General features: G+C 35.3%; 3 protein-coding genes across 3 annotated transcripts; 1 reads left to right on the plus strand and 2 right to left on the minus strand.

The window, feature by feature from the left end:
- The first annotated feature begins 606 nt into the window (after positions 1-606).
- Positions 607-7,340, plus strand: LOC108209877 (uncharacterized). Its single transcript, XM_017381068.2, has 6 exons — positions 607-1,060; positions 1,476-1,679; positions 2,136-2,252; positions 2,630-2,779; positions 5,529-5,587; positions 6,872-7,340. The coding sequence occupies exons 1-6, from the start codon at positions 875-877 to the stop codon at positions 7,005-7,007; spliced, it is 852 nt and encodes a 283-aa protein (XP_017236557.1). The 5' UTR covers positions 607-874; the 3' UTR covers positions 7,008-7,340.
- Positions 7,341-10,552: 3,212 nt separating this feature from the next.
- LOC135150599 (putative calcium-transporting ATPase 13, plasma membrane-type) lies at positions 10,553-11,865 on the minus strand. Its single transcript, XM_064087097.1, has one exon. It carries the CDS (start codon positions 11,863-11,865, stop codon positions 10,723-10,725), a length of 1,143 nt encoding a protein of 380 aa, XP_063943167.1. The 3' UTR covers positions 10,553-10,722.
- Positions 10,553-14,006, minus strand: LOC108207313 (calcium-transporting ATPase 12, plasma membrane-type-like). Its single transcript, XM_064087096.1, has one exon. The coding sequence runs from the start codon at positions 13,780-13,782 to the stop codon at positions 11,896-11,898; it is 1,887 nt and encodes a 628-aa protein (XP_063943166.1). The 5' UTR covers positions 13,783-14,006; the 3' UTR covers positions 10,553-11,895.

Below are 14,006 nucleotides of genomic sequence, written 5' to 3' on the forward strand. Positions count from 1 at the left end.
TCGGGGAAAATTATAGACAACAGCTGGTTATGGTTGGCGTATGAATTTCTGGAGAGGTTGACTAAATTTTTTATTTTTAGGAGGTGTATTCGATTGGGATTTTAATGGATTGTTTTTAGTCTATGGTTTTAATGGATTGCATGTGATTTTGATTTTGTGCGAATTCTTGATAAAATGTCATATAGTTGATTTAAGCACAATAATTCAAAATCCCATTGATTTTGATTTTTGATGGAATTTCAAAAAATTTAAAATACACTGAAGAATACCACAAAAATCCATCATTTTATGAAGTCCAAAAAAAAATCCATCAGCATTTGAATACTTATAAGATTTTTATGGATTTTAAACAATCTCAATTGAATACCATCAGATTTTAATAGATTTTAAACCATCTCAATTGAATACCATCGGATTTTGTAGCATAATTTGGAATTCCAATTGAATACCTCAAGATATTAATAGATTTCAAACAATCTAAATCGAATGCCCTCGTATTTAATGAATGAAAAAAAAGCTTTAAAATCTCAATCGAGCACGCCAACGCACATTTTAACTAAGGGTTTTCGATGGTATAGATGCTCTTAGTTACATTTTGTTTAGTTACAATTGGTTGATTGATTTTTATTGTTCGGATATCAATAAGTTGAAACAAAGGAAAAGTGATTGAAAAGGGCATCCCTTTTCCTGAAATTCCACCCACATCTTTGATTTTCGTCTACTTCTCAAAGTTTTATTAGAAGACAAAAGATATGGCCGCTTGTACAGCACAGCTAGCCTAGACTCCACCTGCTGCTTCTTATTGATTGTGAAAATACTTGCACACAGAATTGGCGGTGATTGTGTGAGCACTAGATCAATCAATCCATCCGTAATGGCAACAAGTTGTTGTTCCAATTTGTTGTTATCAGTTCTGGCAGTCTCGGATTGTGTGGTTTCTTTTGCTAACCCTACTTCTACTACTAGTTGTAATTTCTCGTCTCTCTCTTCTTCGCACTCTTGGACAAGTTGCGCTAAGCAAACCACCACTCTCCTGCCAATCTTGTCTTCAAGGAGAAAGGTTTCAATTCATCCTTATTTTAGGCTCGATTGTTACTATATTTTCCTGTCAATTTATGGATTCGAGATATCGTTTTTCGTACTGTGTTGAATTACTATATGCTAATTGTGTTCAATCAATGGTGTTATGTTGATTTTATTCATTGTATGTGTGTAGTTGAGGGTAGGTCTTACTCATTACAATTGCTGTTATGTGCTCTTCGTATTATAATAGCTATTGATGTTAAGAGCAGAAGATCTTGTTTACTTAACTTATGTTTTGCTCATTGTTACAATTGCAGGATCACATGTTTCCTTTTTATTTGTTGTTTTCGCAGATTTAGGCTTTTCTTTCTTAGTTCTCCTAGTGGATAGTTATGTTTATGTACCTAGTTACTGTTAGGGGCATATTATACGTTCTTACTTTGATTTTTCAGTTGCTTCGTCGACATGCCAAAGGAGATGGAGGAGAAGCCAGTAGTTTGAGTAGTGAAAGTGAGCATGAGGTTAAGATGTTTGGTTCTGATGATGAAGTCACAACACAGATCCCAACACAAGCCCAATCTCTTGTAGGAGGGTCAGGCGAAAGTGCAGTTTTGGTTTCGGAATATAAGCCATCACCTGATATGGACTATCTACAGGTTTGTTAGGTCATTTTGCCATCCTAATAACTAGTCTGTCTAATCACACCTCTACCTCTGGAGGGATACAATTCTTCTTGTATGACCTGTATGTCCAATTATTTTTTATGGAAAAGTTTGCACATAAAATGAGCCCTGCAAACAACTGGGCCTATGTATGAAACTTGGTGATATTTATTTAAGTTAATCATCAAGTTTTCTCGACTGGCAGATACATATTACTAATTTTGTTAATAGTCTCTGGGAGCTCTTTGGTGGAGAGCCTGTATGAGTGGCATGAATTGTTTGGTCAACGTGCTTATAACTTTAAATTTTCAGAGCACAGCATGAATCAAAATTTCTGTAATTCTACTAGATGAAGTCTCAACTTGTAGCAATGTTAAAATATTGTTACGCGACATCTGCACATGTATTATTCATATATACAGTATAATTGACATCTGGATTTTTTCGCAGGAGTTACTAGCAATTCAACAGCAAGGACCAAGATCTATTGGATTTTTTGGGACACGAAATATGGGTTTCATGCATCAAGAACTTATTGAGATCCTAAGCTATGCAATGGTTATAACTGTATGTCTAATGCATCTTCTTTTTACTACAAAATTATCGTCCCAAGTCCTGTTGTTTTTCCTCTGCTTTGATCTTTTAAATAAAGACATCTTTGCTGTAGATTTTGTCTTTCAACTTAGATATTATAGCATTTATCCTTTAGTTGTTCGTGGAGAAGAGTACTCATGCATGTATTTAGATATTATTCAAATCACATTGGCGAATTGAACATTTAAAGATGCTCCTTTCCATTGTTCTGCATTGGGCAGTACTTTGCTAATTGATTATTTTTTTCCCTATCAATTATCTTTTATACTGTTTAATGCCATAGGTAAGTTGAGTACCTCTAGGAGATGAGTTGCTCTACTGATCAGCGTTTTTCCTTTATATGTTTACAGAAAAACCACATATTTACTTCAGGGGCTTCAGGGACTAATGCAGCTGTTATAAGAGGTGCTCTAAGAGCAGAAAAACCTGAGTTGCTAACTGTAATATTACCTCAAAGTCTGAAAATGCAACCACCAGAAAGCCAGGAATTACTGTCTAAAGTAAGCCATTTTGTTGTTTTCTGTTTCTCATTCTATATCTGAAATTTTGTAACGGGCATGTCTTAAATATTACTCCCTCTGCCCCCTTTAACATGTCCTGAGAAAAAAAATTGACCCAAAATACTTGTCTCATTTCTCTTTTCAAAGTAATTTTTTGAATGCTTTTCCAAAGAATACCCTCTGAATACAAGTTTCCATGTTTGACTACCACACATATACACATAAATCAATTTAATTCAGTGCATTTATTAAGGGTAGACAAGGAAACCAAATACTCAACTAATTTTTTCTTAAGCTGCGTAATTTTTTCAAAAGGGACATGTAAAAGGGGACGGAGGGAGTATTAAGTTGTTAAATGTTGATAGAATTGTAATTTTATTGGAAGTTGTGGTGAATTGATTACTGGAATTGATTGTGACAAGTGCTGGTGCTTCTGATTGATTGCCATAAGTGCTACAAACACGATAGATGTATCGGTGAGAGGAAGGTTTTGCTAAATTGTCTGTGTGACATCTTGTTGTCTATTTTGTAGAGAATTGTGGAATTGAGTGTTTGTGGTGTAGTTGTGCTGATATCGAAGAATTTACTGTGAACATTAGTTGAAATTTTAATTGTTGGAGGAGGATTGTTGTCGTGTAAACAACCTGTTTGATAAGTGTTTGAGAGTATCAATGTTGATTGTGAAAGACTTGTGGTTTTATTGAGAAGTTGCTACTGCAGAGGAGTTACTTTAAGAATTGGAGTACCAGTGTGGAAGCAAAACTACTCAGTTGTACTGGAGTTTATTAGTGCCTTGTAGAGAATAGTTGGTTGAAGGTGATTTGCAATTGTTAATGGTTTGTGGAGACTGTCATTGAGCTGTTGTAGTAGATCCGGTGGTACAGACTTCAATTGGCAGTGATACTATTGTTGTGAGTTAAAACTAGTAATGAATAACTTCTTCCAGTTTTTGAAATTTCTGAGGTTGTTAAGATGATAGATCCTTGATGATTTGATGCACAGGGGCACCAACAGTTTTTATGTTGAAAGGAGGAACCTAATGAGGGATTTTAGAAATAGAAGAGTTAGTCAACTTGGCTGTCCAGTAAATGAGTATTTTGAGCGACATGGAAGCTAAGAAATGAGAGGAAAGATGTGTAAATCCTTGTGGGTGGAAAACTAATAAAGAACATGGCAATCACAGGACATCAGAGGGTCTACACGCGAGTTCTTACAGAACCTCCAGTTGAATATTCCGAAATCTGAAGTAGTTAATGTTGATAAGTGGCTACAAAACTCTGAGCAATACTCTGCAGTCTTTGACATTAGGGATTGCAAATATGCATCTTGAAGGAGAAGCCAGACAATGGTACTAAGAGTATTCAGGAGAGTCGATGATGGGTAAATCTCTTCAAGATGAGCCTTGGGGTCTTTATGCAATCTGTAAAGAATTTCAGTAAGAATTTTAATTGCGAAAAGTGGGGAGCATCTAGGAGCCTTATTGAGTGAAAAAAAATAGAGTGACATGCAAAGTGAAGTTAGTATAACTCGCCACTATAACCAATTGAAGAAGAGAAGCTATTTATGATGAATTGCCAAATGAGGATAAAGAAGATTGGCAATCTGAGGAAATCATTCTTATAGCTTTGGAACTGGAGGATGTCTTCGAGCTCAAGCAGAATTCTGAAGGCAATTCTACTGGTGTCAAGGTGTTGGGGTGCATTTCATGTTTTAAGCAACCCTCTCGTTTCTTTTTTCCTGCTGCAGTTGCATATTTGCCTAGAAAGATACTAGATGAGCTCGAAAGTGTTGGAACTTTGTCAAGGAAATTTTTGGTTTTAAACCTGTTTTATTGTTGGAGACAAAACTGCTAGACAAGAATATTTAAACAAGAGGAGTCTTGGTTTCTGAAAATGAGATTGGAGAGGAATTGAATGATTCTATTACGGAGGAAAGCAAAGAACATAGGAATATGCCCAAGAATATTGGTAGTTGTGAAGTTGAAAAGAAACAAGGTGCCAGTGAAGCAGTATCATTCCTACCAACATGAGAGAGATTGAGGAGTCTCACTCTTTCCTTAGCAGAAGAATTATCAAACATTACATTTCCTATAGCTTGAGTAAGAAGTCTAGCACTATTAATGAGTTATATGCGCTTCTCTTTGATCCTGGTGGACAGGTGCAAAATTATCATTCAACATGTGTTACAAACATGTTCAAGAAATTGACCGAGGATGAGATGAAACTAGATGAAGTTTCAATAATGAATTCATCTGGTGGATACCATAAGGAGCATTCTCAGTTGACCGGGAAGGCATATAAGAGGCCATGATACTGAAAAAGTTACTGAGGAGGTTACTGGAGATTTATTCACAGTATGTTGATCCTGTGAGAGTTGAGCTGATTGCAATGTCAAACAGATGCATTGCTATAAAAGAGGATAGACAAGGAGCCTTACAAAGGCAATGGGACTGTCAGGAACTGGTGTATCAGCAGTACCATAGTACTATTGTAATGCAGTAGTATGCAGTAGTAATAAATTTTACATTATTTATTACATTCCAGCCTTTTCTCTGTAGTTATTTTATAATGTTACTAAAATTTTATGTAAAACTATTATTGGATCTAGACAACTAAATCAGCTAGTAAACCTTATCTGTAGCTAAGAGATTCAAATTCTTGTACTGAAGTCTGAAAGCGCAATTGCTAAATTTTTTAATCTTTGTCCTGCTCGTATAAAACATGTCATAATTTGTTCTATTTTTTTGCAGGTAAAGAATGTCATAGAGAAGCCTTACAATGACCATCTCCCTTTGATTGAAGCCAGCAGGTAAGTAAAGAAGTCTACTTGCCAGTCCCCTATTTTTTATTTTTTTTTTAATAGTACCATATGAAGAAATGTTGGTAATATTTGTATGGCAGCTGATTAGGAAACTCAATTTAATCTCTAAATCTGTCTATCTGCCTGAATATCTTGTTTCAATGTGGGATCAATGCGTCAAAAATACCCTACTTCGAGGGTCATTCCAGTTGGTTTGTTTAATTATTATCATATTTATAATTATTTGCAGCTATGTTATCTAGCTTGAATTAGTGTCACATGGTTATTTTTTGATGGCAATGGTGATGTTGCCAGGTCCTTGGTGCTGAAATGGAAATTAGATGTTACAAAAACCAAGTAAAATATGTTTGAAATACAATACATAAAATGGTGATGAAGTTTATAAAATCATTTCTCTTTTATCTTCCGACCACAGTACAATCTCACAACACATAATTTCTATACACAACCACTTTACCTTGGGAACCTTAGAAACCACTTTTAGAGATTTTAATAGTCACACCCATGCCTTTACTAGGCTGAAACCCTCAACCTATTATCACCAACATTGCAAGGCATCTGCTAGATTACATTTTGATAATTCTTAATTATAAATTACCCATTTTATACTTCCAAAATTATCACACACACATTAAGGTCAGTATTGTGGAAAATCCTAGTAGTTGTGTCATATATGTTTTCCTCTATTTATTGCGAGGCAAAACACTCTTGTATGATGAAACTTAGTCGCTCTAATATATTAATTTTTGGTAATCCACGGAGTAGAAATTTGTAGCCTAGCCTTAGAAGCTACGAGTCATTTTCCCAGCACTTGGGGCTTCTTTTCATATTTTTTGGTATTACTTTAGTGGAATTTAAGGAGATGGGTTGCATCTCTTGTATATATCTTTCAGGTGCAACTAAAATAAATAGGAGTATTTATTATTCATTTGTCTTTCTTGCACTATTGTCTATACTGTACTGTATGAATACTGTTAAGAATTAAAACTTCCATCTGAAGTGTCTTTTCCAGATTCTACATAGATATCTAAATGCTGTGAGAAGTAAAGTGGCTAAGGTTTTCTTCGGATTACAATGTTCATTCCATATTGTTTTGTTTCCGCGAGTCTGCTTGTGTGGAATGTAGTAATGCAGATTTGACTAATTATATGCCCTGCAACTCTTTGGCTTGCAAAGCCTTTATTTGTCATTACCAATTGACCTTAGTGTGGCAATCTTAGAGTCTATATTATATTGTAACATCATGAATTGTTCGTCGTGTTGGCATTGCAGGTTGTGTAACATGGATATCATATCTCATGTGCAGCAAGTCATATGTTTCGCATTCCATGATAGTAGGCTGCTTATGGAAACTTGTCAAGAAGCGAAAAACCTTAGGAAGATTGTTACTCTTTTCTACTTGGACTGATCAAGTAAAAATTGGCCAACATTAAAATTATTCTCGATGGGAGTTACTTTTCGTTTGTAAATTCAGGGGGATATAAGAAAGTGATGATTTTGACCAATTGCAGCTTATTGATTGAAGAATGGAGTAAAGACTTCCTTGTATGGGCCATGAATCTTTGTTGGGCGATAGAATATCCAAGATATGTGTTAGTTAGGCAAATTGATTTTACAATCAACATCAAGAATTAGAGACCGTTTTAGAACATTTTCTAATGATTTGAACCCAATGTAGCCTCAGTTACATTTCATCACTTCCATTGAATTGTAGTTTATTTGTAATGGCATTTTTTTGTAAGTGCTCTCCATTTCATTTACGAAAGAAATTGCAGGTAGTATATAAACTATAAAGCTTAATAGGCTTGCCCCTAGAAAGCATTGTTTTTTCCTCCACTTCGTTTTCCTTATTTCACCCAAAAGTGCACTTTCGATAGTGAGTTGATTGCTAACAGTTTGAAAAGTGGGTGACAATTTTAGTAGGATTCCAATGTGATGTGTAAACCATGTCGAGTTATTCAGAGTGTCATTGTCTAGCTTAAATTTGGTGGTTGAGTCCCCTGGAGTATTGCTGTCCAGCTTGAATTTGGTCATGAAAAAACAATTGAATTTTTGGATATTTCTGGCCTGCTGCTAAAAGTATGGGTGGTAAATTTAAACTTGATATATGGAATAAGGCGATGTGATATTTGATTGGGAGATCTTTGATAATTTAGAGCATCCCTGACATATTAGTTATGTGTATCACTCGAGTTAAGTCCGGGAAAAACATCTCCGGTAAATTAGTTATATGATTTGCATTAACCACTCGAGTTAAGTGCGGTAAATAGACTGCTGATTGGGAGATCTTTGATTATTTAGAGTATCTCTGGTAGATTAGTTATGCATATCACTCGAGTTAAGTGCGAAAAATAGACGGTTGTGAGACTATCTCTAAGCAGAATTGTTACATGATACGCATTAACCACTCGAGTTAAACGCAGTAAATAGATGGCTACAAAGAGATACAGAATCGTTACATGATACGCATTAACCACTTGAGTCAAGCGCGGTAAATAGATGGCTCCAGAAGAAGGGCAGAGAAATCTCTTCACAAAAAATTATTGAAGTGTAATAAGTTTTTTTAACTTCAAATATTTATATCTTGTCATTTAATTTTTGATAAAACGAGATATCTGATCGTGAAATTATTATTTTACGTCTAAGGAACACCTTAAAGAATCTCGTGAAAACAAGTTAGTAATTTAATATTAAAAAGATATAAATTAGTAGGTAAAATATAGGGGAATTATCTTGTATATTGTTTTTTCAATCTTATTTTCAAAAATACTACCTTATCCAATCTTATTTTCAAATCTCTAAAATATTTTCAAAAATACTACCTTTTTGAAAATATTGTCCAAAAATACGGTGGTTGCATATGCAACCATATATGCAACTACAAATCCTGATTTCAAGTTTCAGTTTTCAAATGTCATTTTCGACCTCATCTTTGGAGTCGATATATATATATATATATATATATATATATATATATGGATTCCAAATATGAGGTCGAAAATGACATTTGAAAACTGGAACTCGAAATCAGGAATTCAGTTGCATTTAGTTGCATATGAGGTTGCATTTAGTTGCATATGAGGTTGCATTCAGTTGATTCTATTGCAATCTAATGGCCCCGCCAGGGGCACCCATACTTCAGTTGGAACTTACAGTTTTCAGTTGCATTTAGTTGCATATGAGGTTGCATTTAGTTGCATATGAGGTTGCATTCAGTTGATTCTATTGCAATCTAATGGCCCCGCCAGGGGCACCCATACTTCAGTTGGAACTTACAGTTTTCAGTTGCATTTAGTTGCATATGAGGTTGCATATGAGGTTGCGTGCAACCTCATATGCAACGGAAAACTGTAAGTTGCAACTGATGTATGGGTGCCCCTGCGGGGCCATTAGATTACAATAGAATCAACTGAATACAACCTCATATGCAACCATATATGCAACTGAATCCCTGATTTCAAGTTTCAGATTTCAAATGTCATTTTCGACCTCATCGTTGGAATCGATATATATATCGATTCCAACGATGAGGTCGAAAATGACATTTGAAATCTGAAACTTGAAATCAGGATTTGTAGTTGCATATATGGTTGCATATGCAACCACAGTATTTTTGAAAATATTTTAGAGAAGGTAGTATTTTTGAAAATAAGATTGGATAAGGTAGTATTTTTAGAAATAAGATTGAAATCGTGGTTATGAATAAAAAAAGCCCTAAAATATACTATAACGGTAACAAAAGAATGAAATTTTCTTCTTTAAATCATAATAGTAATAAATACAAGAGATTTTGCGAATATTACAAGTAGATTTTTTATTGATATTATTAAAATTTTAAATTTTTTATTTTAATATTAAAATATAATTATTCTTATTACTTTCACAAACAAGTTATGGAATCTCCGTATAAATTAAAAGTTATATCCTAAACAAAAAAAAAATCTAATCTCTATTCACCTTCCCATAAAGTCCATACAAATTTTCTCACAATTTTAATAATAATAAATTTATGAGAGATTAATTTGAATATATATATATATATATATTGAAATATTTAATTTCCAAAACTTAATAACGTCAATATCTAAAATTTTAAAAATGAATATTATCTACTTTTAACGGATGATAAATGGACATTATTGATTTTATTTTTGTAAATTATATAAAGTGAGAATTCAACTTAAATTAAATGAAAATGTCTAATCACTCCCCTCACGAACACCCTAAGGAATCTATCAATATTTGCAGATAATGTGTTCATGAAAGTGATAAAAATAATTACATATTGATATTTTATAAATTAAAATTATAATAATATCAACAAGTTTCTACTAGTAATATGTGCGAAACCTATTGTTTTTATTACTATTATGATTTAACGAAGAAAATCTCATTCTTTTTCTATTACTATTATGATTTAATGAAGAAAATCTCATCCTTTTTTTGTTACAATTGTAACATGTTCATTGACTAAATTATAATTTTTGAATATTAATTTATTAACTTGTTTTAACAAAATTTTTTAAGGTGTTCATTAAAAAAACAATAAAAATTTTCTTTGGTTGATTAAGAATTTGGGAGAAGGTGGCAAGATATAAATAAACTCTAATACAAAACTACCTTTTAGAAAATATTTATATTAATGGATCACTTGATGAAAAAATGCCTTAAATAACCAATTTTTATATACTGCATGTTCAAAATAACAAATATCGAGTTTGCTGTCCTTTTTAACCTGTGAGTTGCGCATTCAAAAAATGCATGTATATGAATGGAGTGATCCAACTGCTATCTGTTACTTCTTCTACTACAAATAAAAATCGTAGTCCTAAACTAAAAAAGAACTAATGTTGCAGCAAAGAAGTCTTCGGGAGAAGAAAGAGCCCCCACAGCAGTATGCTATAAACCAATCAAACATTATACTGCAATTACTGTATTGCGCAGAAGTAGCTGGAGAAAATTATATATAACTGATTTTTACTAGCATTGGTAGGGATAGTCCAGCGTGTAGTAGAACTGAGAAGTGAGAACAAATAAAAGACTTTCAAAAAGTTTAAGCAAGAAAAGAAAACCAAACACTAATAAACCAGAAAGAAACACCAACCTTTAACGACTCCAAGATATTAATTTATTAGTCCTTCAAGTACTTCTCCAAGTACATCGATATCTTCCCCGAGATCATCAAGTTCTTCCCCAAGTTTATCAAGTTCTTCCCCAACTTCTTCGTCTTGGGAATGCTCAAAGATGGTTATGTGTGGAACAGGTATGTACTTTACCAGGATACCAATAGGCCAGGATAGAATGGCTATACCAATACATTCTCCCCATTTCCCCAAATTTAGCTTCTTTGTACCTGTAAAGTTGTTTAGGAATTCCACCATCACAACTTGGATGAGCATTATGATCCCAGTGATTCCGAGAAACATCTTGTTCTTGTGTATTCCCTCGAAAATATTCTTGTTTTCCAGCTTCCTTGCATTGAACAGATTGAAAACCTGGCAAAGCACAAAGATATTAAAAAGCATAGTAACTTTTATGCTTTCATCAACTTTGTAGATTTTTTTCCCTCCAAACTGCAATGTCAAGAAAACTATACTCTGAAACAACGCTTGGGCTATCAGGTTCCTCCACATTATATTTGAAATCATTGGCTCCTCGCGACTCACGGGCTGCATGTCCAGAATCTCCTTGCCTGGATGTTCAGCAGCAAGGGCAAGGGCTCCCAGCAATTCCATAACAAAATTGATCCAAACTAACTGGACGAATGTTAAGGGTGTTTCTCCGATTGATATATCTACCACAAAGTTGATTACGAGATTTGCCACATTTATTGTCAGTTGAAACTGAAGGAACTTCTGAATGTTGGTATAAACATTTCTTCCTAATTTCAGAACAGCGACGACAGATGCAAAACTATCATCCAACATAATGATATCTGAACTCTGTTTTGCAACTTCAGTGCCCTGGATTCCCATTGATAGTCCAATATCGGCTTCTTTTAGTGCAGGTGCATCATTGGTCCCGTCTCCAGTAACTGCAACCACGTGTCCCTTTTGTTTGAGGCATTTTACCAATAGAAGCTTGTCCAAAGGTGAAGATCTTGCCATCAAACAAATTGTATCAAGTTTCTTTATCCGCTCTGCTTGGGTGTAGTTTCGGAACTCTTCACCCTCAACCACTGCTCCATCTGTGTCCTGGTCAGGCCTTAGTATCCCGCATTCAATGGCAATTGTTTTTGCAGTGAAAACATTGTCTCCCGTGATCATCTTTACATTCACTCCAGCACGTTGGCAATCTTAGACCGCTCTTCTCACACCAGGTCGGCATGGATCCTTTATACCAACTACACCCAATAGGGTATAATTGTTTTCTTTTAATTCTGCTTCTCCATCATCAATTTCATGTTCATAAACTTCTTTATGCGCAAATCCAATGCACCTGAGACTACTTGCAGCCATACCTTGAACCAGTTGGTTAAGTTTCTTCCTTTCAGCATCTTCCATAGCTTTCAAATTCCCCAGTGAGTCATAGTAGTGACTGCACATTGCTATAATCATCTCTGCAGCTCCTTTCCAATGCATATGCATAGTGTTATCTCCATTTTTCTTCATCAGGATCCCACTTCTCTTTTTCTCGGAATTGAATGCTTCCACATGTACAAGTTCACAACTTCTTTTCAACAACTCAAAATTCATATTTAACTCCAAGGCACCCCAAGAAAGAAGTGCTTTTTCGGTAGGACTGCCTGAAAACTCCAAGTTAGATGCCAAATCAATCTTATAAACACTACCATTGGTGTTTAAGCCAACTCCTTGTTGAAAGAATTCCATAACACTAGAAGCAATTGAAGTATAATTATCTTTTTCTATGAACTCTTGTCCAAGCAGGAATTTTTCTACCTCCATTTTGTTCATTGTGAGAGTCCCCGTTTTATCCGTACAAATAGCCGTGACACTGCCCATAGTCTCGCAAGCAGAGATCTGCTTCGCCACAGCCTGATGAGCCACCATCCTCTTGGTTGAGTAAGAACGTGTGAAGGTGACCGCCAAAGCCAACCCCTCAGGAATCATAACAACTATTAAGGCAAGTGCATAAGCGAGGATTCCCACAACACCTTTGGACTTAGTCTCTCCATCCTCATCCTCAGAATCGTCCGTCAAATACCTTACTAACAAGATTACAAATTCTAGTGAACTGACTCCCAAACCAATCTTACCTATTAATGAAAAGAGTTTGTTGAGTCGGGATTGAAGAGGCGTTTCTTCACTGGAACCGTGACTGATGGAACTCATCATCTCTCCCCATGCCGTATTGATGCCAACAGAAGTGACTAAAAACTTGGCATGTCCATCGACCACTTGTGTTCCAGACCTCAGAAACGGATTTTCATAAACATCAACTTGCACATGATCACTCTCTCCAGTCATGCTTGCTTCATCAATTTGTAGAGAATGACCCTCTACTAACAATCCATCAGCAGGGACTGGATCACCCGTATTCAAGCACACAACGTCTCCCACGACAATATCATCCACTGAAATGTGAAGAATCATTCCATTCCGCACCACCTCCATCTGAACATTATGATTACTAGCCATAGCCAATTTGCTGAAGAGTCTGTCATGCTTGAAGTTCACAATTGTTGAGATGCAGATCACAAAAAGAACGGATGTAAATACGCTTACCCCAAGGTACCATCCTTCTGCTCCATACTCGATCATGCCAAAAACAAGAACAAGTACAGCACAAACAAGAATAATGATAACAGTTGTATCTTTCACTTGTTCTACGACAAAGCTAAAAAGACTCTTTCCAGGCGGCCTAGGGTAAGTGTTTATCCCGAAGGCTTCCTGACGTCGTGAAATATCCTCAGAATCTGCAAGTATTCCACGCTCCTCGTCTGTTATGAGAGCAGACATCAGACCTCTTACACCACCAAGATCGTTAAGATGAGCCAGATCCTTTTTATTAGCCAAGTGTCTGAGCCTTGACCAGTTAATGTCTGGAAATAAAAGTTGATCAGCATCAATATTAACATAACTCTCGGTTGGGATCCTCGAATAAGGTTCTGAGGATTTGGGAGGATTCCAGAAGGCTCTTAAGGAGTAGATAGCCGTATAAGCTAAGTGCCATCGGTTTCTACTAAGCATACAGACGGACTTGAGTTTCTTTAGAGAATCCATGTAATCAAGAAAGATGGTAGAATCAATGCAGAATTGTCAGATTTAAGCTGGCGAAAAAGCGTGATGATCAGACTTTATCATCAGCTTACGAAGAAATACTAGTAGGTGAAGCTTAATTTTCTTCAACATTTTCAACCCATCAATCATGTAATAATGCAAATGGGTTAAGTATGAAATGGTCACGTATCAGTCTTTTTTGCGTTTCAAGTCGAGAGTAATGCACT

Source organism: Daucus carota, chromosome 2 (assembly GCF_001625215.2).
Source record: "Daucus carota subsp. sativus chromosome 2, DH1 v3.0, whole genome shotgun sequence".
Taxonomy (NCBI): domain Eukaryota; kingdom Viridiplantae; phylum Streptophyta; class Magnoliopsida; order Apiales; family Apiaceae; genus Daucus; species Daucus carota.

Excerpts from the sequence above, each read along its gene's own strand:
- LOC108209877 (XM_017381068.2), top strand. The coding sequence starts at position 875 with ATGGCAACAAGTTGTTGTTCCAATTTGTTGTTATCAGTTCTGGCAGTC. Across the intron at positions 1,061-1,475 it reads TCTTGTCTTCAAGGAGAAAG|TTGCTTCGTCGACATGCCAA; the intron begins GTTTCAATTCAT and ends TTGATTTTTCAG. Across the intron at positions 2,253-2,629 it reads GCTATGCAATGGTTATAACT|AAAAACCACATATTTACTTC; the intron begins GTATGTCTAATG and ends ATATGTTTACAG.
- LOC108207313 (XM_064087096.1), bottom strand. The coding sequence starts at position 13,782 with ATGGATTCTCTAAAGAAACTCAAGTCCGTCTGTATGCTTAGTAGAAAC.
- LOC135150599 (XM_064087097.1), bottom strand. The coding sequence starts at position 11,865 with ATGATCACGGGAGACAATGTTTTCACTGCAAAAACAATTGCCATTGAA.